The 25,139-nt window shown below is 47.6% G+C and overlaps 2 protein-coding genes across 2 annotated transcripts; both read right to left on the minus strand.

Annotated features, from left to right (window-relative positions):
* Positions 1 to 2,952: 2,952 nt before the first annotated feature.
* Positions 2,953 to 5,122, minus strand: LOC123162262 (uncharacterized). The gene is made up of 5 exons (XM_044580039.1): positions 4,705 to 5,122; positions 4,397 to 4,614; positions 4,088 to 4,216; positions 3,460 to 3,591; positions 2,953 to 3,358 (listed from the first exon to the last, which is right to left on the minus strand). The coding sequence occupies exons 1-5, from the start codon at positions 5,105 to 5,107 to the stop codon at positions 3,245 to 3,247; spliced, it is 996 nt and encodes a 331-aa protein (XP_044435974.1). The 5' UTR covers positions 5,108 to 5,122; the 3' UTR covers positions 2,953 to 3,244.
* A 475-nt stretch (positions 5,123 to 5,597) lies between these two features.
* LOC123160720 (signal peptide peptidase-like 5) lies at positions 5,598 to 9,483 on the minus strand. Its single transcript, XM_044578565.1, has 14 exons — positions 9,234 to 9,483; positions 8,771 to 8,932; positions 8,559 to 8,670; positions 8,338 to 8,460; positions 7,989 to 8,140; positions 7,700 to 7,882; positions 7,465 to 7,499; positions 7,213 to 7,369; positions 7,065 to 7,118; positions 6,878 to 6,970; positions 6,641 to 6,783; positions 6,383 to 6,456; positions 6,159 to 6,242; positions 5,598 to 6,058 (listed from the first exon to the last, which is right to left on the minus strand). The coding sequence occupies exons 1-14, from the start codon at positions 9,360 to 9,362 to the stop codon at positions 5,871 to 5,873; spliced, it is 1,689 nt and encodes a 562-aa protein (XP_044434500.1). The 5' UTR covers positions 9,363 to 9,483; the 3' UTR covers positions 5,598 to 5,870.
* Positions 9,484 to 25,139: the final 15,656 nt, after the last annotated feature.

Consider the following 25,139-nt stretch of genomic DNA (forward strand, 5'->3'; position numbering starts at 1 on the left):
TTATCCACCAAGAGAAATCAAGTATCAACATTTTGCAATCAACATTAAGGAACATGGTCAAGCAAAACTAAACAGATTGCATACGTGATTACATCCAAGACCTGAGCTGCTGTACACTTAATATTATCAGGTATCACAGCAAACTAATTGAATAAAAATCAGCGCATCAAATTAACTTCAACTGATGGTAATAACCAGGGTGCATGGGTGGTGGTAGAACTCAACTAGGCCAGAATAAATGTGGTCAAGAGGATTCAGTCAGAAAAGTATATCGATCTGGCATTTTGAAGAAGCTAATCGAGATGTAAGATATCAGTAGGATTCAATCAGAAAAGTAGATCGATCTGGCTTTTTGAAGAAGCTAATCGAGATGGAAGGTATCAGTAGCAACGGGTTGGATCTGGGACTCTGGGTGCACCGGCACACCCAAAAATTCAGAGGCCAGTGGTGTTTAAGGCTAGTTAATCGTCAATGAAGAAATGGTCGTACCTCTTTAACTCTTTGAACATTTTCAAAAAACGATATAGAACAAAAAAAAACGGACCGAATCATCCTGCAAGGTTTCTGAGAGGGCTGCTTAAGCAACAGTTGGGTGCATTAGTAGTGCCAAACCGCATCACTAATTGACGACGACGAAGACAGCCTGTGCCATGGGCTAACTAAACAAATACAGTGAGTAATTAAGCAGGCATTTGTATGTGTGTGGATCTGGTTCAACGTCCATGAAGATAAAACATACTCTGACAGAGCACCGTGCAGGCAACGGGGATGAAGATTACTAATCTGCTTAAAAAAGGTAACATTTTTCTATTTTATACTACGGACACTTAAGCAATTGTTGGGTGCTGTTGACACCAGATTTTGGCACAGTCAAGAACTTATTTAAAATAGCCTCAAATAGAGAAGTGTTCTACATGAAAAAGTTTCGTATTGTCGATACGAACATCTTTGAAGTTTGGGCCATCGCCATCTGATCTCATCTCGAAGGCCGAAGTTGTGTTCGAAATACTGAGATTTTGTATTCAGAACACTATTCGACACATTACGCCCCCAAGACTGCCTCGTACAGAAAAATGATCTACATGGATTGTCTTCGTCTCGTCGAAACGATCGATTTTGATATAAGAATCGTTCCAATCCGAGTTCATATGCAAAAGTTAGAGCCATCCGAATACAGCACTATCACGAGCCAAAAGTGGCGCGCCCCACCAGACACCCTGTCTGATGGGTAGCGCGAATAACAGCCTGTGTTGCACAAGCGATTTGACCCTCAAGATGAACTCTAATCAAAAAACGTTCAACATAAAAGTTGTTCGTCTCGTCGAAACGGTCAAGATTGCTTTTGGGTTCGTTTCCATCCGAGGTCGTTTACCACCTCAAAAGTTACCCGCAAGGTGCAGCCAGTTTAAACCGAACAGTTTTGGAAAGTTCGGACAAAACCAATCCGAATTTGACTAGGGTTTTGGACGTGAATCCAAGCCTTTTGCTTGCACGGGAAGTCCAGCCGCCTCTTATATACCTGAGGGGTGATGGCCGATTGAACAACACCAATCGAACAAATACATCTACTACTTTTTCGTGTTCATCTACTTTTATCTCTCCCCTTGTATCTTCTTCCTCGTTCTTCGTCTGTTCTTTTTATTGCAGGGCGGCGAACCTCGAGGCCCTAGGGGCGATCAGGTCGACTTAGGGCAGCCCATAGCCGCCGCGCGTCCAGACGGGGTCCCTCCTGGGCGTGTGGGGTTTCGGGTCCTCAAAAGCACCTGCCGGATTGCCTGCGTACCGTGCTTCCGGTCGGGTCTCCTTCGACGTGAGCTGCGGTGCATCACCCCCAGCGTCGAGGGTACACGATGACGTGTTCGTGTGTGAACAGGTGCATTAGTAGCTACTACATCCATTTTCGAGACAAGTAATTCCGAACGGAGGGAGTAGTTAACTAGTGCCAAACCACGTTCATCCAAGACGAACATATTATGTGCCATGAGCTATCGATCCAGCATATTATGTGCGCACATGAGAATACTCGGGGATACTTGACTTGGGTTTAGTACCCAGGTGCAGTTTAAAAGCACATCAGATCAGGTATACAATCATGTGCCACAGTAGTTTCACTTATCAATGTTTTTCACTTTCCATATTTATACAGCACAGCAGCTAAATTGATTACCCAAAACATGCATGCATGTGGTCTACTGGAAGCATCGCAAAGTTAGTGATTTGCTTACCACACTGGTACCAGCTTAATTGCTTTCTGAATAAGTGAACAGTGGCATATCACAAAAACTGCGTTTCTATTTCGAGGATGAAAGAATGAACTTTGACCTGCTATATTAAGGGAACTTGGGAATCACGACACAACGAATCGTGCTAATAGCGACAATTACCGCAGTGAAACTTAAAATGTACTCCCTCCGTCCCATAATGTAAGACGTTTTTTCACACTAGTGTAGTGTCAAAAAGCGTCTTACATTACGGGACGGAGGGAGTAGTAGGAAAAAGATACCAGATTATGCAGTGAAGATGGTCTGATCTACTTACTAGCTCTGCTTTGTGTTCCTTGTCTACATCCTGTGAGCCAGACAGAAGACGGAATCAACACGAGAACATCCATAAAACTACTAAGTGACTGAGAGCAGAGCAACCTGACTATAACAAATTAAACACTTGGCCAAAATTACCTCCAGCTTCAGGTCCCAACAATCTGCAGGCTAACAAGTGCTTCGGTGGTATATCCCTCACCCTGACGCCGTCCTCATCTTCTAACTGGCGCACCCTGCTCCTCCCTGTCAATCACTTTGCATGCAACATGCAGTACACCTTGATCATTTGAACTGTCACAAACACTCTAGATGTGCTGTCAGCTCTGTTCTTCTCCAAATAGCAACAGCAGACACATTATGATGATATATCCAGAAACACGCTTAACACTAACAGCTGCTACAACACCAGTCATAAACACTGTAACTGAAGGATGTATTGTCATTTCTGTTCTCCATGCAGCAACACTGTTAGTTGTTTTCTCCACCGCATAAAAGCTTGCTGCCAATAATATAAATTACACAACACTTGTCTTTCACATAAATAAGGTTATTTTCGATAGGCTTACATGGAGAGATATATGTGCAAAGTTCTCTATACTCTGTAGTCTATACATAACATCAACAGCAAACCACTTCAAAAACGGCTCCAAGCTTTAACCCAAGACCACACTGCGCCGGGTGCACATGAAATAAAAATTCACTCTCTATATGACCTTAATCTCCTTAAGCCAAGATGTGTGGAGCGGGCATGGATCTGGCTTCCCTTCCGCGAGGGCCTTTTCAGTGAGCGAGTAGAACCAACCGTTCCTCCACTTGAACTGTTATGTCGCAATGCTTACATGTTACTAATTTTAAAGACAATGTAGTACAAGTGCAGGTTCCATCGCATAGCATAGATTGGGGAGGTAGGAGGACTTGCCTCTTTCACGGCGGTCGGGAAGTGTGCCACGGCTCTGGAGTAGGCACAGAGCCTTTCTTCCATGCCCTCATCGAAAGAAAGCCCCCGCTCTGCAGCCGCAGCTGATGCCAATTCAGCTATGAGGCTGGATACCTGCGAAAGGTAAAAAAAACACAAATGGATCTTGTTGGAAGAATGAGTGTCTGTTGCTCTAGGGACAGATGTCGTTAAGCTCAATCCTGGAGTATTATCAAGAAATTGATGAGGTTAGGTAAAGACATGGATCCCGTGTAGTCCTTTTTCCCTGGAAAGTTAACAGAGACAGTTCCAAACAGCAACTAAACAATGATTTGTTGAATAAAACATCTTGTTATTATTGTAATGGAAGTGAAGGGCAAAAAAACTACTACTCCGTCCCATAATGTAAGACGTTTATTGACACTACACTAGAGTCAAATTGCACAACAATTTGATGACATACTCTTCTACTTCCTCAGTCTTAAAATAAGTGTCTTAAGCTTAGTATGAAAGTTAAGACACTTATTTTGGGACAGAGGGAGTATTATTTTGGGGCCTATGAACTAATGGAACGAAATAGCTCGGGTCTCAAACAGATGTAAGGCATTCATGAAGTAGGAGAGGAAATTACCTCGGATCGGTATTCCTTTTCGACCGCGCCAACAGTGGCCCCTGGATGGCGAGCTCCGACGAGCATGAAGGCTGAAATCCAGATGAGCTTCTCCAGCATTTGCTTCTCGAAGGCTCCCTTGTCAAGCACCTGAGAAATTGTTTCCACAAACGAGTAGTATTATATTTTCAGATATGGCCCCAAATCGATCTGTGAGTAGCACTAACGCAGAAAGTTGGGAACATTTCACACTGATGAATTCCAGACTGACTGAGCTACATGCGTAATGGTATCCAATCCTGAAGGAAGGAAGGAAGGAGGGCGGCTGACCTTGCAGGTGAGGCCGCCGTTTTGGAGCCGGGCGGCGACGGCGGGCGCCCAGTTGCCGAAGGCGGCGGTGAGGCCCTCGGGGTTGGCGTCAGTAATGCCGTCGATGGGGGGCTCCCCGAGCTTGGAGACGGCGAAGTAGGCGAGCACCTGGTTGGCGCCGGCCAGGCCCTTGCTCTCCAGCCACGGGTCCAGCATACCGTTCTGGAAGAAGACGAGATCTGGTAGCTAGCTTCTCCATTGTCAGCTCAGCTCAGAGCAGCAATTTAGATGGTAGAGTAGAAGAGTTGGCTAGGGATGAAAAAACGCACCTTGCCATCGGGATTTGGGTGTGGCGTCGAGCACGCCGTCGAGGTCGTCGTTGCGGGTGCAGACGAGGATGGGCCCGGCCGGCGCGGCGGGCGGCAGCGCCTCGCCGCGGCGGAGCAGGAGGTCCCCGCCGGAGGAGGGGCCCATGGAGAGCAGCGCCTGTCCCACCCGGCCGCCGCCCACCACAACCGCCGGCTGCACCGCCGTGGCCATGACCGCTGCTGAAATCCTGGAGGCGGACGCCCTGCTGCTCCTGAAGGAGGAGGGGGAGAGGTTGTGGCGGCGGAGTGTCGGCGTGACGGCGGCGGGGACGGAGAGAAAGACGGCGGCTTTGAGGCCCATCAGCTCCGTACGTTCCGGCGGACTGGTCGACAGGACGAGGATGAGGTGGGCCACGCGGCGCATTATGATGATACCTAGCTGGGCCTCCTGTGTGCAAGTGGATAAGGCCAGTTTGTGGCCTGTGTTTTTCTTCCCTTTTTTCCTCATCAAAGAACAAAAAAAATTGTAAGTACTATTTTGCAATGTATCTGCTTCTTCCTTCCCTTTTCTCTTTACCAGCAAAAATGCCCGTGAGTTGCAACGGAAAACAAAAAAGTTTACAGGCTTCTCCACCATGTGCTAAGCTAAAATACGAATCTTGCTTAATGTATGATCCGCATCAATTATTCCCAGCATGGAGAAGAATTGTGATTTGCAAAACGATTAACAAATTTCTGCAGTTTGGTTTGCGGCTTTCTTCCATATATATGTAGTCCTATGGATGGGTGAGGCTAACAAGGTGACACGTCACGGATTTTGACATAGGAGTGATATTTCGATGTGTGAATTTGCAACACCTGATTCACGTCCATGGATGACATGGATCAACACCAACAAATTGGATCAGGCACCATGTTCTAAACCATTTGAAACATTACATTACTTTACTTTCAATCAGTACACAAAACAAAACACCTTCCTCATGTGAGGCGCGTCCGTTCTCTTCATTATTTACCGGCCGGCAAGGCAATACATACATACATACATACATGCAAGTTACCGATGATAATTACGACAGTCAAGATCAGATGCTACTACTATCTCCTTCCTTCCTTCCTTCCTTCCTTCCTACAGAGAGCAGCCAAGCCACATGCCGGAGAAGGCGTCCGTCCGTCTGTCTCTCTCTCTAAGAGGAAGATGGCTTGCCCTCCTCATCATCCTCATCCTCATCATCATCTTCATCATCACCAGCAGCAGGAGGCTTGGCCATCTGCACGTAGCCCTGACCCTGATGGGTGCACACGCGCTCCGGCTCCCCCTTGAACCACAGGTTCCGCAGCTCCCCCCGCTTCCACCCCAGCGACATCAGAGTCCCTGCACCAACTCACCCAAACCAGCTTTCACCCTCAGCTACATACATACAGCGTCTACAACTTTTGTCACTTCTTTCTTTCTTTCTTGCTTGCTTACTTACCCAGGGTGAATGGCACGATGTAGAGCAGCGCCGGCTGCCCGTGCCCGTCCATCAGGTTCAGCGCCACGTACGTGATCAGGAGCCCTGGATGTAGTAAAGTTCCAGCAACTTAAAAAAAATTGGCGTGTGGGCACCAAGATCCCGTTTCGCGCACGCGAATGGGTGGAAAAGGAAGATATCTACTGCTCTGCTCGCGAGATGCAACAGTAAAGAGACTCGCTCACCGGTGCCGTAGGCCGACGCTGACCACAGGAAGTAGCCGGATCGCAGGCTCTTCTTCTTCGCAGCCCAGTCATACCTGCAGCAAGCAAAATCAAAACAAAAATGGAAACTGGATGCTGAGCTCGGTTGTTAACCACATTAATAATGCACACAACAGCGTGTTAAAAACAACTGTCCTACACCACTAGTACATAGCAACTCTCTCATGCCTGCTCTTCTTGTTCACATGGAAAAACGGCTGGAACCTTTGGCAAACCGACCTTAATGCAAATGCAACGACCAGGCCAGGAAGAAGGATGTCGCCAAACCCAATGATGCTGTACCCGCCCCACGGGTCGAACATCCGCGGGATCTTTAGCAGCATTGGCACGCCGTCTTCGTCCGTATTGTCACCACGCGCAACCTATATGGCGACAAGGTCAGCATAAATGGGAAGACCAGCTATGATATGCTATGAAGCCACCAAATATCAAAAGTGGCTGCTTTAAAATACCTACCGCAATCATCACGCTCTCGTGGAACAAACTCTTGGAGACGAACACCCAGAAGATGTCGTACAGGAACGCACAGCTCAGGAGGACTGAACCGACCTGATCATGGCCATGAAGAAAAACTTGTAAACTCATACCAAATCTGAACACCATGTTAAAATTGAATCCTAAAGTTCAAGACCAGCTGTATTACCTTGAGGTTAGGCACTCTGACGATCTGGATGACAGTGACTATCAGCGCAATACCCTGAAAGAAGCAGAGTCAGATATGAATATATACATGGCAATTACTACATTGGAAGACACTCTGCCTGGACACTACAGACGGCTGCAGCACTCACAAGGATGTCTTGGGCGATCCAAGCGTAGGGAAACTGCCGGTAAATAGCCCACAGAACAGCAAAGACAACACAGAATGGGGATACCACCATTGTAAGGTATGAGATTGCTCCAAAGAACGGCACCTTCACAAAAGATCCCGCAGCAGATGTGAACCATCTGAAACATCCCATTAACTTTCAATCAGTTACGGACTGACAGTAAACAGAACATTTCTAGTGTTGCTGGAGAGCGGTAACTCTGGTCTGATGTACCTTGATAATATAGCCACCAAGCATGTTTGCAGGCCCTGCATAAACAAAAGGCGTTGGTTCAAGAAAGGGAAGCAGCAGGTCATCAGCTAAAACAACTGTTTGCATATCAATCCTACTTGGTCAGTTTGAATAAACATGACTCAGAGCATCTGATAGTACTGTTTATTGTTTCAGCAGCACCAGATGTTTTTGGAACTCTGGTAAAAGTGTAAAGCAGAAGAAAAGAAAATGGTACCTCTACACCGCCGATGCAGAAGATGACAACCAGCAGATCGATAAACCAGGCGGACATGAGCTTGTAAAGCATTATCAGGAAGCACGACGCGACGACAACAAACATCATCGCCGATATCACGTTGATGTCCACGATGCCACTAGAACCTCCACCCTCAACAGTCAGTGAGACTTCATGTCCATCCTTTACATTACAATAAGTGCATATGTCAGTCCCCACCCACCCACATTACAAGTTGAAGAAGCATATATAACAAGTAATCATCATCCTAGGATTAGTGGATAAGAACCTTCAGGAGCTTTTCCTGTTCGGTAACGGCTTCTCTAGCGCTCCATGCTGACCAGTAGGACGCACAGAGGACGGTGCCGACGGCCATGAGCCAGAGGAACACCTCCGCCGTATCGACCACGGGACGATCTGGAGAGTATAGCTGCACACCAACTAAGGGAAGATGCATACATACAGAGATACATATGTCAGTAGGCTATATATATATTTTGGGCAGAATGAATAATAACTAGAATCATCCGAGTTAAACCTAAAGTCGGAACCGGCTGGAAAACCAAAGTAAGCACTCACACTCTTCACAGTAAAAAAAACAGAACATCAGGAGCAGCAATGTGCTAAGGGGTTGTTACCTGATGATGTATTAGCTGCAAGGAGCGAACGCAGAGCCTGGCCCGCGTCTTTGGGCAAGAGAACTGCGGGTATGTGTATGTCGAGCTCCGTTTCGTTCTTTTCGCAGACCATCTTGTACAGCTCTGCAGCAGGGCAGACGCAGAGCACGAAGTGAATAAAACACAGAGCGGTCATTTGCTTGCCGAGATAAAAACACACACGGATGGATGTATGGATGTACCGGTGCCGGAGTTTATGATGAGTATCCCGGAGGCGCCGGCGGCCTCGGCGAGCTTGGCCTTCTTGGTGAATTTGCATTTCCCTCTCTCGACCAGAAGGACGCCTCCGGAGACCTGGAAATGCAGTTATTACTAAGGATAAATGCACAAGTGAAAAATTGAAATGCCTGAACTTGAGTCATGAGACAGAAGAAGGCGAGCAAGTAAGTAGTACCTTGTTGTTTTTGGGAGGCGCGCAGGCGTGGATGGGGTCGGCGAGGGTGAGCGGCTCCCGGGTGGCCTGCTTCTCCTTGGAGACGATCTTGGGGCCGAAGCGCGCGCCGACGCCCACGAACTCGTCGCCCTCGTTGCTGCCCACCCAGCTTTGCACTTTGACCTTGATTCAGAACAGATTTTTTAAATTTTTTTTTCATTTTCTGAAGAAAGCTTGAGAGAGCAGGCTGAGGGTGGCATGGAGGCGCGGAAGCGGAAGAATCTATGGCCAATCCATAGATTCATTTTCAGGTGAGTGCGGTTCATTTCGATTTCGATTCCCCACGGGCACGGGATGAGCTGACAGACTAACCCTAGGCAATCGAGTGGGGAATCGATCGGTAGCTGGGGGGAGGAATTGGAACCGAGCCTATGCTAGGGAGGGAGGAAGGGGGAAAGTAAGGAAGGTTTGGAGATGGGCTTACGAGGACGAAGTCGTTGTTGCAGCCGGGGATCTTGGGCGCCTGGTCGTCCTGGTGGACGATGTCGCCGCCGGCCGCCGCCCCCGCCAGCGCCGACGCCAGCAGCACCGCCAGCACCGCCGACGCCGCCATCTCTCCTTTCTGGAGCTCTCCTCTCGAGCTGCGGATGGAGGTCGCCGGAGAGGGGAAGGGGAAGGGAAAGGAGGAGGAAGAAGAAGACCAAGTAAAAGTGTTGACTTTTATTTTACTTTATTTCTTTCTTTCTTTCTTTCTTTTCTTTTGTTACGCTACCCTCCTCAAACTGCCACACACCAAACTACACTAATTAATTAATTAGTAGAGAAGAGTACCTTATCCCACATTACAAATTATATGGAGATAATTCATCAGCCAAGGACCAAAGATAAACAACAAGATTAAACTTATCACCCTACATAAAGTTTTATTATGAGGGAGGATTTTTTTTTATCATAAGTTAGAGTGACGAGGAAAAACGGTGTCAAACTTTAAGGGCAAGTGAGGATTTGTACAAAGTGTTGACTTTTATTTTACTTTCTTTCTTTTGTCGCTTTCCTACCCTCCTCAAACTTGCACACCCACTAATGAAGACATCAATACCATTGTTACACCCACATTCCCTCCTACTATACATACTGGACCAATTACTAATGCTCGCGCACGCCAATTAAATTACCAGCTACTTTCGTTTCTTAGTAATGTTTTTAATGTTCATGAGAATATGATGCTGTCTAAATTGGATACATTTGTTTTGCTTACAAATGAAGGCCCTAGCTTGGAGAAGGATGAACATTGGAGCAAGAACAAGCATGGAGTTGATGGCATGCGCAGGGGAAACAAGAACGGAGTTTCCAGTGATGATTTCAGGACTTTGAAGCCACCATAATGAGTGCATGAAGCCTTGGACAAAATATACAAGATGCCACTTCATAAATTTCGTTCATAGGCTATTCTAGGTGCTGCGTCACTTTATTATTGGGCCAGGCACATGTAATTTCAAAATACTTGAATATAGGCTGTTTTTAGAGTCCGTATGTGTAGGGAAACAAGAGTTAGAGTTGGTTTCGGACCCCTCCTCCAAGGGCCACGAAATTTCCCCCTCTTCCTCCATATATACAGCCCTTAGGGCATCGTTTAGACTTTGAGTTTTTGTTTAAATCAAAAGTTTGCCATAGCTGCAACTCCGCGTACTTTGTTTGTGTTCAACGACCAGACAAAGGCATCACAGAACCCCACCTTCATTAATAAAGCTTTCCTCTTATATTCGCAATATCCACATTGCAATCTCAGTTTCTTGCTTGTTCTTCGTTTGCACGCAGGAAACAGACCCTCGTGGTCAGGTTGATCGTGCTCCGGCATGGTCAATAACCTCTCGGAGTTGGTTTAGCGATTGCTAAGGCGCGACGTCCTCACACGTTCGTAGTCGGATCGTGAAAGTCTACTCCTCCGAAACGATAATCACCATCTCATCGAAAGACGGGGCACCTTTGCCTCTATCAAGTGGTATCAGTTTTCCAGGTTGCTCGATGAGATTTTACATTTTTTTTATAGTTTAGATCGAGTCTGTTCTTCATACCTACAGTCCACGAAAAAGCCAAAAAAAATTAGGGTTAGTTCATCATATCCGAACCAGTCTGAGCCTTTGCATAGTCTTTTTAGTATTTTGCTTTGTTGAATTTGTGATTGCATCGTCGTGTCAAGTTGCTGGTTTTAGCGTCTAGTTTCCCTTAGAGTTTCGGGTTCTGTTCACAAGTTGTCACGTCACCGCCGCACCATCGTCATCGCTCCTGCCATCTACCACCACCGCTTATCCGCCACCGCTCTGAATCCATATCCATATACCACCACAAATCCGTATCCATATACCACCACCGATCCGTATCCATATACCACCACCGCTTATCCGCCACCGCTCTGAATCCATATCCATATACCACCACCAATTCGTATCCATATACCACCACCGATCCGTATCCATATACCACCACCGCTACCATATACCACTACCGCTGTCATATCCTACCACCATATATCCACCGCCAATCCGAGTTCTTTCATATTAGGTTTGTTTTCGAGATCCATTTATTTTCCGTTTCGTGTTTTCTTGCCTGAGTAGGTCTCGGAAAAAAAGTCTGGAGACCCCCGAGCAGTTTTTAGGCCAAAATTTCGGCGACCAAAACTATTTTTCCCTATCCTATTTTTATGTCCCAGGGAGTGTTTTGAGACACTCGCCATCATAGTGATTTTTTGTCGCACTTTTTCGTCATCGCAGCCCTGATTTCCAAAAAAATCCAAAAAATTACGTGCCTATCCTGTTAGTTTGACTTGGGAAGAGTTTTGAGACACTCGCCATTATAGTAATTTTTCGCAAAAAAATGAGGAGCGCAAAAAAGGAGCGCAAAAAAGAGCAAAAAAATCAGTGTCCTTTTTCCTTGCTTACGTGCAACGCCGTGATTTTGTTAGTGTTCTAGGCTCGCGTCTCTAGCACGGTCTAGCCTAGAAGCAGCACAATACCGTCGTTGAGCGTTTATTCAATTTTGCATCTCTGAAATTGATTAGTGCTGATCCTTTTTGCTACCATATTATAAGCCTTCCCAGCTCCACATACATCTACGTCGTGCGTTTACTCTCCCTGGTAATCGCTTTATCCAAGCTTTGAGAGTTTTGACTACAACGGTTGCCTATCACCTCCTGCTGCTGGATAAGAACTGGTAAGAATTTGAGATTTGCTTGACGGATTTGTGACACACTGCCACTTTCTAGTAGTCTGTAGGATCATATTCTTGTGTGTTTCTATTGCAGCTAACCATGGCAGGATCACAAGCCGATGATGTAAGGGCATATTTATCCCCAATATGTTTTGGTGATTGATGACAATGCTTGTGCGGACTAATCATGTGTGTTTAGTTCTTTCAGAGATTCATCCATTGGCACGAGACGATTTCCTCCCCTCGGTGTTGTATTTCAAGACGGTGTAGCTCCTTCGTTTCGTTGTTGGTGGACTAGTTTCGTAGGAGTCACCGTACTATCAAGAGGGGATCCGCTTTGGTAAGACTTGGGTGGAATCACACGTACACATCCTTATCGCACCCTTCGTCTTTCCTTCCGCATCTCTGGAGTTGCCGTTTTCCCCTTGCTATCCTTTGCTCTGCCCCAGCGGTAGTACCGCGACCACAGCGGTAGTACCGCTGAAGCTCCCCAGCGGTAGTACCGCTCTCAGAGCGGTAGTACCACTCTGCGAACGGTAGTACCGCTTGGGATTTTCGGCCGTAGTACCGTTGTGCGTCTGGGCTACTTCCGCCTCGATTCTCGAACGAAGTTTTTCGTGTCGGGTTTTGCGGCACTAAGGGAGGTAGTAGGAGCGGTAGTACCGCCCTAAGCGGTAGTACCGCTCTTCCCTAGCGGTAGTACCGCCCTAGAGTCAGGGCCCTAGGCAGCGCGGTAGTACCGCTGGGTCGAGCGGTAGTACCGCCCGGAGCGGTAGTACCACTCTTCCCCAGCGGTAGTACCGCCCTGGGGTCAGGGCCCCGGGCAGCGCGACAGTACCGCTGGGTCGAGCGGTAGTACCGCTCGGAGCGGTAGTACCGCTCGGAGCGGTAGTACCGCCCTTCCCTAGCGGTAGTACCGCTCTGTGCGGGGCTGGTGAGTGGGATAACGGTTGGTTTGTTCCTCCCACTATAAAAGGGGGTCTTCTTCCCCAAAGTTGACCTACCTCTTTCCCCCAAAGCTCCATTGTTGCTCCAAGCTCCATTTTCGCCCGATCTCTCTCCCTAGCCAATCAAACTTGTTGATTTGCTCGGGATTGGTTGAGAAGGCCCAGATCTACACTTCCACCAAGAGAAATTTGATTCCCCCCGCTTATCCCTAGCGGATCTTGTTACTCTTGGGTGTTGAGCACCCTAGACGGTTGAGGTCACCTCGAAGCCATACTCCATTGTGGTGAAGCTTCGTGGTGTTGTTGGGAGCCTCAAAGTGTTGTGGAGATAGCCCCAATCTTGTTTGTAAAGGTCCGGTTGCCGCCTTCAAGGGCTCCAATAGTGGATTCACGGCATCTCGCATTGTGTGAGGGCGTGAGGAGATTACGGTGGCCCTAGTGGCTTCTTGGGGAGCATTGTGCCTCCACACCGCTCTAACGGAGATGCACTTCCCCTTAAAAGGAAGGAACTTCGGTAACACATCCTCGTCTCCACCGGCTCCACTCTTGGTTATCTTGTCCCTTTACTTTTGCAAGCTTACTTGAGTTATATCCATTGCTTGCTTGTGTGCTTATTGTCTTTGCATCATATAGGTTGTCCACGTAGTTGCACATCTAGACAACCTATTTCATTGCAAGATTTAAATTGTTAAAGAAAAGTCTAAAAATTGTTAGTTGCCTATTCACCCCCCCTCTAGTCAATCATATCGATCCTTTCAATTGGTATCAGAGCCTCGTCTCTTTATTAAGGACATTGCCGTCCGAAGAGTATGGTTGACACCCACGACGGTGCGGAGGAGCACTCCGGTGTGAATCCCATCTCGTCCACGGCCGAAGGGGGAGCCTCGGTCTCTCGTGAGGAATTCAATGTGGCTTTAGACACATTGAAAACCTCCATGACGGCCGAGGTTAAAAGCATGTTTTCTGATTTCTTAGACGGACTTAAACTATCTACCTCGCCGATGAAAGTGGGTGATCCCACTAACAAGGTGACGGATGCTACCTCCGACAAGGGGGAAGCTAACAGTGAAAAGAGTCCGTCTACTAGTGGTAGAAATGGCACCAGCATCTTTGCCAATGTGGAACCCCCAGTGTATAGAGGACCGATCCCCTATACTCATTTGAATCATGCCGGTCCTCCTCCTAAATATGTGAAAAATGAAGATTTTGACGCTTGGCTTTACCGCTTCAAGCGTCACTTAAAACATGTGAACACTAACCTTTGGAGAATTATTGAAGAAGGTTTCTATCCTCATGATCCAAGCAACTTCACCCCTCGAGAAGAAGTGGACAATCAATTCAATGAGAGTGCTCTCTTCATCATCCAAGATGCAATCCTTCCCGAAGATCTCCCTCATCTTCGACCTCATGCCATGGCTAAAGAAGCATGGAAATGTGTCGATCGTCTCTATCGAGGAAGTGCTAGCATCCAACGCTCCAACTATGAAGTGGTGCAAGATGAAGCCGATGAGTTTGCAATGAAAGAGGATGAAGAACCTCGTGAGCTCTTTTGAAGAGTGACCAAACTCGCGGTCGCACTCCGAGATCATGGGAGCAAGGACACGGATGACAAATGGATCAAGCGCAAGTTCCTCAAGGCCATGATGCCCTACAACAAGGCCATGTCCTCCGTCATTCGCCAAAGACCGGACTTCCACTCCATGACCTCTGGTGAAGTGTTGGATGAGTTTGTTGCAATGAGCATCTTGGACAAGACCGCCGACAATGCGGTGCTCCGTGCCCAAAGGGCAAAGAAGCCCAATCTTGCCTTGAAGGCCAAGGTTAGTGTGGAAGAAGAAGAAGAAGAGGAAGATGAGGAGAGCAACCCCGAGGACACGAAGTATGATTATCATGAGCACATGGCTCTTGCCTCAAGACAGTTTTGGAGTAAGAAGAATACAAGACCCAACTTCAACAAGAACAACTCAAGTGGCCTCAAGGGGAAGCAATGAGTTAGAACTTGTTTCAACTGTGGCAATGTTAGCCATTTCGTTGCGGATTGTCCCTACGAGAAGCGAGAAGACAATGGTGGCAAGTTCATCCGAAAAGACAAAGCCAAGTCCTTCCCCAACAAGAACAACTTCACCAAGAAGACTCCTTCTCGCGGGTTGGTGGTTCAAGAAGAATACCGTGAGGATGACGATGATGATGAAGATGGTGAAACAATGGCCATGGCATCCGTTGCCATTGTCACAACTCCCCGGGTGTCTCTCTTCGATGCACCTAACGAGAACATCACCGCCAAGTGCCTGATGGCTAAGGCCACCAACAAGGTAACCTCCAACATCAAAACCACCATTATCCCTAACCCTCCTTCAACGGATGACTTTGATAATGGTAAGGGGTCTAATGAGGAGATCAATGAATTTGAGTCCTTCATGAGTAAGCTCAAGGGCAAATCCAAGAAGCACTTTGTTGCTCTCTTGGAACAACTTGGTGAAGCCAATGACATGATCGAGGCTCACGAAGAAACCATCTCTAAGATGGAAAGTCATAGTCGTGACTATACCGATGAGATATCGGATCTCTCTAATGCTCTTGAGGAAGAGCGTGAGCATCGTTTGGCTCTTGAGGAGTCACACAACGATGGTCATGCTAAACTAAAGAAAGATCTTGATCATGCTCTTGTTGTGTCTCGTGTTCTAGCTTCCGAGAAGGCTAAACTTGGGGTTGATCATGTTAGACTCACGAAGGAGTTTAATGTACTTGACAAGGCCCACAAGGTCTTGAAAGGTGCTCATGCTACCCTCAAGGAGTCTCATGCTCAACTCCAAGTTAAGCTGACCAAGGAAAAGGCCACATTTTCTCACATGGTCTTAATTGATAATGCAAATGCTACTAACCCATGTTGTGAGCATGTGCATCTTGTGGAGGAGAATGCCAAGTTGAAGGAACAACTCTAGAAAGGTCTTGTGTCATGCATACAAGGCGAGAAGAACCTAAATGACCTTTTGAGCAATCAAAAGGAAGTTGTGGGCAAGGAGGGAGTTGGGTTCTCACCCAAGTCCAAGAACAAGAAGAAGAACAAGGAGAAGAAGAGCAAGACCGATCGACCTCCCCCGCTCATGCAAACCTTTGTGAAGGAGGGAGAAGGTGCTCCTAAGGAGAAGAAGAACAATGGGAAGAGTGGTGATGCCAAAGAGCGCAAAGCCATCTCTCCCAACAAAGCCGGCGACTTTAACCCATCTTATGTGTTGTGCCATGCTAGTGATGGGCATGTTTATGCTAAATTTGTTGGTTCTCCTTATGAGTACATTGAATGGTCTATTTGGGTTCCTAAGACCCTTGTTACTAACATCAAAGGACCCATTACTCAATGGGTACCTAAAACCAAGCATTGATCTCTTGTAGGTGTTTGCTTCCGGTGGGGGATCATGGTTGCTCGATAGTGGAGCAACAAATAATATGACCGGGAGCAAGGACTTGGTGGTGGACGTGCACAAGATCCCATCTATGCCCACCAATGTCGAATGGGGTGATGCCTCACATTCTAAGGTATTGGGTCTTGGCAAGGTTGTCATTTCTCATGATCTAACGATCGAGAAAGTCATGCTTGTTGAGTCCCTTGCGTTCAACTTACTTTCCGTATGTCAACTCACACTCATGGGCTTTGCCACCTTTTTTGATATTGATATTGTGGCCCTCTTATGGAGCAAGACTCTTAAAGTAGCCTTTGTTTGGCATGTCGAGAACGGTCTCTATGTGATTAACTTTTCGGAGCAACCCACTAAGCCCGCGACATGCCTAATGGCTAAAGTTGATGTGCGATGGCTTTGGCATCGCCGTTTAGCCCATGTCAATGTGAGATCTTTGCAAAGTCTTCTCAAGGGGGACCATGTTCATGGACTAACAAATGTTAGTTTTGCCAAAGATCGTGTTTGCAGTGCTTGTATCGAAGGAAAGCTTCATGAGACGGCTCACCCTCCCACGACTATCATCTACTCGAAGAGACCCTTGGAGCTCCTGCACATGGACCTCTTCGGGCCTCCATCCTTTGACAGTCTTGGGGGTAGAAAGTATTGCTTGGTGATTGTGGATGATTATTCAAGATACACTTGGGTATACTTCTTCAAGAGGAAGAGTGAGACTCAATAAACCGTCATCGACTTTGCAAATGAAGCTCAACGTCAACATAATGCAAAGATTCTGACAATAAGACGTGACAACGGCACCGAGTTCAAGAACTACACCTTGGATGAGTTTCTTAGTGATGAAGGGATCAAGCATCAATATTCTGCACCATATACCCCTCAACAAAATGGTGTTGTGGAGAGGAAGAACCGGACGTTGATGGATGCGGCAAGGACCATGATGGCGGAGTTCAAGTCTCCATACAACTTTTGGGCCGAAGCCATCAACACAGCTTGTCATGCATCCAATCGGCTCTATCTCCGCAAAGGCTTGAACAAGACTCCGTATGAGATACTCACCGGGAACAAGCCCAATCTCAAGTACTTCCGGGTGTTCGGGTGTAAGTGTTTCATTCTCAAGAAAGATGTTCGTTTGTCTAAATTCGAGGCTAGAGCTCATGAGGGCATATTTGTTGGTTATGCTACAAACTCTCATGCTTACCGTGTTCTCAACAAGTCCAACGGACTCATTGAGGAGACGTGTAACGTAGAGTTTGATGAGAATAACGGCTCCCAAGTGGAGCAAAGTGGTACTTGTGATGTAGGTGATGAAATTCCTCCCCAAGCCATAAGAAGAATGGGTATTGGTCATATCCTACCCATTGAGGAACCCCTTGTGGCCGAAGCAGAAGGACAATGCTCCACCTCGGTGGAGCCTTCACCTACTCAAGACCCACATGCTTCCAAAGAACAAAGTGAAGGCCCTCAACCTAGGGAACAAGACCAAGGGCAAGATCAATCACAAGATGGTGATGAACCTCCACATGATGCCCAGGGTCAAGTTATTCCCTTCGAGCAAGTTCAAGATCATGAGCAAGCTCAAGATCAAGAACAAGCTCATGACGACGCTCAAGATGATCAAGTGAACCCTCCACCTTCGACATCCGAGGAGGAATTGGAGCGTCGTGCCGCGAAGATTGCTTCCAAACTCACCACCAAAGGTCATCTCATGGAGAATGTGGTTGGGAGCCTAAGAAAGGGGGTAAGCACTCGTAGACAATTAGCAAACTATTGTGAACATCATGCGTTTGTCTCTTGTGTTGAACCCCATAAGGTCTATGAGGCGCTCGAAGACTCGGATTGGCTCAATGCCATGCATGAAGAACTCAACAACTCCGAGTACAACAAGGTGTGGAGATTGGTGCCAAGGCCTTCCGGGAACCATAACATCATTGGAACCAAGTGGATCTTCAAGAACAAGCAAGATGCTCATGGGAACATCATTCGCAACAAGGCAAGATTGGTAGCACAAGGCTACTCCCAAGTCGAGGGTATCGACTACGGTGAAACCTTTGCTCCCGTTGCTCGCCTTGAATCCATTCGTTTGTTGATTGCTTATGCTTCCCATCACAACTTTAAGTTGCAACAAATGGATGTTAAAAGTGCTTTTCTTAATGGTCCTATTAATGAGTTGGTCTATGTCAAGCAACCCCCCGGGTTCGAGGATCCCTTCTTCCCGGATCATGTGTATCAACTCGATAAGGCGCTCTATGGGCTTAAACAAGCCCCACGTGCGTGGTATGACCACCTTACCGAGTTGTTACAAGATCGTGGATTTGAAGTGGGGCTAATCGATCCCACTCTTTTTACTAAGAAGGTCAAAGGGGAGTTGTTTGTATGCCAACTATATGTTGATGACATTATCTTTGGTTCCCCTAACAAAGCCTTCAATGAAGAATTTGCCGCTCTCATGACCTCTAAGTTCAAGATGTCTTCGATGGGAGAGTTGAAGTTCTTCCTTGGTTTTGATATCAAACAAAGAAGAGAAGGTACCTTCATCAACCAAGCCAAATACACTCAAGACATGCTCAAGAGATTCAAGTTAAGTGATGTCAAGCCGGCCTCTACTCCAATGCCCACCAAGTGCCAACTTGACATTGATCCCAATGGTAAAGCGGTGGATCAAAAGGTATATCGCTCCATGATTGGCTCCTTGCTTTACCTTTGTGCATCTAGACCGGATATCATGTTGAGTGTGGGGATGTGTGCACGGTTTCAAGCTGCACCGAAGGAAAGTCACTATGTGGCGGTCAAGCGAATCTTTCGATATTTGGCTCATACCCCAAACTTTGGCTTATGGTACCCAAGAGGGGCAAACTTCAAGCTTGAAGGGTTTACGGATTCCGATTGGGCGGGAGACAAAGTGGATAGGAAGTCCACTTCCGGAGGGTGCCAGTTTCTTGGGTGCTCTTTGGTGAGTTGGTCTTCCAAAAAGCAAAGTTGTGTGTCTCTCTCGTCCACCGAAGCAGAATATGTGGCGGCCGGTAGTTGTTGTGCACAACTCTTATGGATGAGGCAAACTTTAAAGGAATACGGTGTCATTTGTGACAAAGTGCCTCTTTGGTGTGACAACGAAAGTGCCATCAAGATTTCTCTCAACCCGGTGCAACACTTCAAGACGAAGCATATTGAGATTCGGTATCACTTCATCCGGGATCACATTAGGCGAGGAGAGATCGAGCTCAAGTATGTCAACACTCATGATAACCTTGCAGATATTTTCACGAAGCCCTTGGATGAAGCAAGATTTCGCGAGTTAAGGCATGAGCTAAATATCATTGATTCGAGCAATGTGACTTGAACCCTTGCTCACCCCACCCCACTCAACTTGGTATCTAGCTTAGATGTAGGCATGGACATAGGGGGAGTGTTGTTCTCTCAATGAACTTTCCCTCCCCCCATTATGCATAAAGCGATCAACTCTTTCACATTAGCCATTTTTGATGGTACTTGTGCTTCAAAGACGAGTTTTGGTCATGGGCCCAAGGATAATTCTTCGCGGTGCCATACCAATTGACTCAAACATAGGTGGCTCCGGCCACCGCCCTCTCCTGAGAGAGGCCAGAGCTTGCTCTGTTTCGTGTGGTTGTTTGTGTTTGAGTTGTTTCTGTTCAGTTGTGTGTGTGTGTGTGTTGCCTCGTCGGTCCTCTCATTCTTTTGGCCTTGCTTTCCGTTTCTTTTTGAGCGTTAGTCGTTGGTCTAGAAGCCGTATGGTTGCTGAAGCGGTACTCCCGCTGGTGGTGAGCGGTACTACCGCCCTCCAGCGTGGTACTACCCCTCCTAGCGGTACTACCGCCCTCCAGCGCGGTACTACCGCTGTGAGGCGCAGGCTGGGAGTTATATCGGGGGCAGGGGAGTTTCTTCTCCCCCATACCCATTCGCTCGCCCCTTTCGCCCTGTTCGTCTCTCTCTTCAGCAACCGGCGCCGCGGGAGGGCTCCGGCGGATCTCCCTCTCCGGGGCACCCCTCTCCGTTTCCTTCGGTGGAATCGATCCCCACCTTGTCCTCTTGCCATGGATGTCGGTATTGCCCCCGCCCCTGTTTCCTTTTGTCTAGATTTCCAATCTATCTTTCTTGGGGCAATAGCAGTTGCATCTCTAGATTTTTGTCCAGATCTAGGCTTGAGTAGGATGGAGAATGCTTCTAGACTGTTTGGATTAGTGTTTGGTTGGGGTATTTTTGAATTTGGTAGGACGGTAGTACCGGATCTGACCATGGTAGTAGGAAACTGTTGTTTCCCCGCCTCAAGCGGTACTACCGCTCTCCCAGAGCGGTACTACCGCTTGGAGCGGTACTGCCGCTCAAGGGTCACGGTACTACCGCCTTCTACCAGGTTCCGTCATACTCCTACCTCTCAGTGATCCTCTTTGTTCGTGTTTGTGGCTTAGGCTCGTTCTTTCTGGTTGTTTGCGTGTTTGTGTGTGTAGTTCCAGGTGATGAGGTTCCTGAGCATCAGGCTCGTCGTGTCAACCCCGGTCGTGCCTCGTCCAAGCGCTACCGCACCACTGAGCCCACTAAGCCTGCCGGAGGATCTTCTAGTGCTCCACCTCCTCCTCAGCTGCAGAAGAAGCCTGGGGTCAAGCCAAGGTCAGGCAAAACCGTGCCAGAAATGCCGCCCAAGGACTTCTGGGCAAGACGCCGCCGCAACCCGTATGAGATCGACCAAGATCCCACTTTGGTCAACCGTCTGTTCTGGAACAGGTTCCAGTTTGCCATCTACTTTGATGTTCTCAAAGCAAAGAAGAATCTCTATGTCAACATGCACTCCATCGACACCGAGCATATGGAGAACGATCCTGACTACTTTGGTGAAGCTCTTCAGATGTGCACTCAGCTGAACATTCTCGGGATCATGCAATTCAACAAGGACTATGATGCTGATATTGTGGCCCAATTCTATGCCACGGTTCACCTTGGGATCGATGAGGACAGGACTCTGACTTGGATGACAAATGGCAAGTTGCTGTCAGTCAAGTGAAAAGCTTTCATGCAGTTGATTGGGGTGGAAGATCTAGGTCTTGAGTCTTCTGTCGGCTTTCGCCCCCACCGTCGAGCCAATGCCACTCACAAGCAAGCTTTGTGGCCCTACTGCACTCTGAGGATCAACCCTGAGACGAAGAAGGAGACCTATGAGCTGCCTGCCTATCTGGATATTCTTCACCGCATCTTCAGAGAGACTCTTTTCCCTCGCATCGGGAATCTGGACTAGGTTCACTCTTATCTCGTGGACATGCTTCTCTTCTGTCAGCGGGAGAAGGTGCAGAGCACCGGAGAGTCCTTGGATATCTCTCATGTTATGTGGTCTGAGCTGGTTTCTGCTATCTCCGAGCGCAAGTGCCCGATTTATGGTCCGTTCATTATGCTGCTCATTGAGAAGGCCTGGGATCGTGTCTATCCCAAGGTGGTGCTGGAGATTGGAGAGTTAGTTTCTCACGATGTCAAGAGTCTGAGGAAGAAGGATAACTGGGGCACTCAGGCCCCTAGGACTGGAGTTCCTTCATCTGCTGCTGCCATGGAGACTGAGGAGGAGATTGGGGCTGAGGCTGAGGATGAAGATGATGACTACGTGCCTTCTGAGGCAGAGCCCTCTTGGGCCAAGAAGCTCAAGATAAAGGTGAAGAAGCTGTTTTGCATGGAGTCTCACGGTCAGTACATGACTCATGTGGCTGAGAAGAAGGCCCGAGGTCGCCACAAGGAGCTCATGCGTCAGATGGGTGCTATTGTGATTAGTGGTTCTGAGGATCAGCTTACCGAGGAGGAGGAGTGGATTCAGCAGCACTGCCCTTGGACTGATTCTGATGCTGAGCACTTCCCGGCTGACGATGGTAGCGCAGATGATCCCTCTGAGATCTGATGGGTGTCCCTTGTTTGCTTTCACCTGGAGCCGTAGCAACACTCCCTCTCCTTTTTGGTGTCTCGATGCCAAAGGGGGAGAGAGTTTAGGGATTTGCGATTTGTGTCCTCCGTCTTTTGTGTTTGTGCTTTCGCTTGTTGCTTTTTTTTGGTTTGTGTCAGTGAGTCCTAAGTTCTAGTTCTGTCAGTAAGACCTAAGCTCGAGTCATATGGTGTGAGACATATGCTACCTTACCTTTCCGTATCATTATCTATGTCTATCTAGCTTATGCGTTCCATGCTTATCCTGTTATATATATGTTGCTCTCATATCTTGCTTAGGTAGTTGGTCTCTAAAATGTAGGGGGAGCATTGATCCTGGCATCTGTGCCGTGCAGTCCAAAGCACTTTTCTAGGTAGCACACATCCACGGGGAGCCCTTCTACATTTTAGGACGGTTGTGCTTTTGCGCTTATCCTATATCTATCATATTGTGCAAATCCCGCATTGTCATCAATCCACCAAAAAGGGGGTGATTGTAAGGGCATATTTATCCCTAATATGTTTTGGTGATTGATGACAATGCTTGTGCGGACTAATCGTGTGCGTTTAGTTCTTTCAGAGATTCATCCATTGGCACGAGACGATTTCCTCCCCTCGGTGTTGTATTTCAAGACGGTGTAGCTCCTTCGTTTCGTTGTTGGTGGACTAGTTTCGTAGGAGTCACCGTACTATCAAGAGGGGATCCGCTTTGGTAAGACTTGGGTGGAATCACACGTACACATCCTTATCGCACCCGTCTTCTTTCCTTCCGCATCTCTGGAGTTGTCGTTTTCCCCTTGCTATCCTTTGCTCTGCCCCAGCAGTAGTACCGCAACCACAGCGGTAGTACCGCCGAAGCTCCCCAGCGGTAGTACCGCTCTCAGAGCAGTAGTACCGCTCTGCGAACGGTAGTACCGCTTGGGATTTTCGGCCGTAGTACCGCTGTGCGTCTGGGCTACTTCCGCCTCGATTCTCGAACGAAGTTTTTCGTGTCGGGTTTTGCAGCACTAAGGGAGGTAGTAGGAGCGGTAGTACCGCCCTAAGCGGTAGTACCGCTCTTCCCTAGCGGTAGTACCGCCCTGGAGTCAGGGCCCTGGGCAGCGCGGCAGTACCGCTGGGTCGAGCGGTAGTACCCCCCGGAGCGGTAGTACCGCTCTTCCCCAGCGGTAGTACCGCCCTAGGGTCAGGGCCCCGGGCAGCGCGGCAGTACCGCTGGGTCGAGCGGTAGTACTGCCCAGAGCGGTAGTACCGCCCTTCCCTAGCGGTAGTACCGCTGTGTGCGGGGCTGGTGAGTGGGATAACGGTTGGTTTGTTCCTCCCACTATAAAAGGGGGTCTTCTTCCCCAAAGTTGACCTACCTCTTTCCCCAAAGCTCCATTGTTGCTCCAAGCTCCATTTTCGCCTGATCTCTCTCCCTAGCCAATCAAACTTGTTGATTTGCTCGGGATTGGTTGAGAAGGCCCAGATCTACACTTCCACCAAGAGAAATTTGATTCCCCCCACTTATCCCTAGCGGATCTTGTTACTCTTGGGTGTTGAGCACCCTAGACGGTTGAGGTCACCTCGAAGCCATACTCCATTGTGGTGAAGCTTTTGTTGGGAGCCTCCAAGTGTTGTGGAGATAGCCCCAATATTGTTTGTAAAGGTCCGGTTGCCGCCTTCCAGGGCTCCAATAGTGGATTCACGGCATCTCGCATTGTGTGAGGGCGTGAGGAGATTACGGTGGCCCTAGTGGCTTCTTGGGGAGCATTGTGCCTCCACACCACTCTAACGGAGACGCACTTCCCCTTAAAAGGAAGGAACTTCGGTAACACATCCTCGTCTCCACCGGCTCCACTCTTGGTTATCTTGTCCCTTTACTTTTGCAAGCTTACTTGAGTTATATCCATTGCTTGCTTGTGTGCTTATTGTCTTTGCATCATATAGGTTGTCCACGTAGTTGCACATCTAGACAACCTATTTCATTGCAAGATTTAAATTGTTAAAGAAAAGTCTAAAAAATTTTAGTTGCTTATTCACCCCCCCCCCTCTAGTCAACCATATCGATCCTGTCAGACGAGACTGACTAGGAGAACATGACGAACAATGAGCTTCATGATAAGTTTCAGCAAATGATGAGTGGACAGGTGCACTACAAGAAATATGTCAACTTGTGACCTTGACTATTGGTCACTGAAAGGTCATTGTTTTTCATTTGCGACCTTTTTTTGACCAAAAATAGAAGGTCAAAAGCTGAGGGTCATTAACTGACTATAGCGACCTTCTCTGTGAAAAGGTCGTAGACATTTACGACCAAAACAGAAGGTCGTTGAACCCATGACCTTTTGTTTTGGTCACTGGCTGTCTGCCCAGGCCACGTCAGATCCGACGTGGCAAAATTATGACCAATTGAAAAGGTCGTTGTCGTTGACAAGATTCAGCCCGGTCCGATTAGGTGTTTTATATGGGCCGAGCCCAACAATTCAACCTTTCTACATTTTTTTCCTATTATTTTTGGTTGACTTCATGGGCCAAGCCCAACAATTTGACCTTTTGTTTATTTCTGGGCCATGGCCTTTTAACAGTGTTTGGCCCATTATATTTTAGAGTTGATACCACCAATCAAATGGGTGCCACTTGTCATCATCTCACACATTGGGCCCACTTGACAGAAATTTCAAAACTGCTCAAATTATTTTCATAAATGGGTCCCACAAGTCAGGTATCCATTCCACAAACCAGATTCAATGCCAATATATTTTCCATTATAGAAATGCATTTCAGGTAAACAATATTATTCTAAGAATATGTACATAACTCCCAGCATTTGAATAACAAGTTAGCAAGGACATATACATCAAATTCTCAGCAAAATCAGCAGTACATCCAAATTCCAAGGCCAACATTACAACAACAGTCCTGCATCTCCCTAGG

This window comes from Triticum aestivum, chromosome 7B, assembly GCF_018294505.1.
Source record: "Triticum aestivum cultivar Chinese Spring chromosome 7B, IWGSC CS RefSeq v2.1, whole genome shotgun sequence".
Lineage (NCBI taxonomy): Eukaryota > Viridiplantae > Streptophyta > Magnoliopsida > Poales > Poaceae > Triticum > Triticum aestivum.

Bases quoted from the DNA above. Each gene is read 5' to 3' on its own strand.
- LOC123162262 (XM_044580039.1), bottom strand. From the start codon at position 5,107: ATGCGCCGCGTGGCCCACCTCATCCTCGTCCTGTCGACCAGTCCGCCG. The intron at 4,615-4,704 runs GTGCGTTTTTTC...GCTAGCTACCAG, and splicing joins ACCCAAATCCCGATGGCAAG to ATCTCGTCTTCTTCCAGAAC. The intron at 4,217-4,396 runs GTCAGCCGCCCT...ACAATTTCTCAG, and splicing joins ACGGCGGCCTCACCTGCAAG to GTGCTTGACAAGGGAGCCTT.
- LOC123160720 (XM_044578565.1), bottom strand. From the start codon at position 9,362: ATGGCGGCGTCGGCGGTGCTGGCGGTGCTGCTGGCGTCGGCGCTGGCG. The intron at 8,671-8,770 runs GTACTACTTACT...CTGCATTTCCAG, and splicing joins CGCCTCCCAAAAACAACAAG to GTCTCCGGAGGCGTCCTTCT. The intron at 6,784-6,877 runs GTAGGTATTTTA...GTCGCCATATAG, and splicing joins ACGAGAGCGTGATGATTGCG to GTTGCGCGTGGTGACAATAC.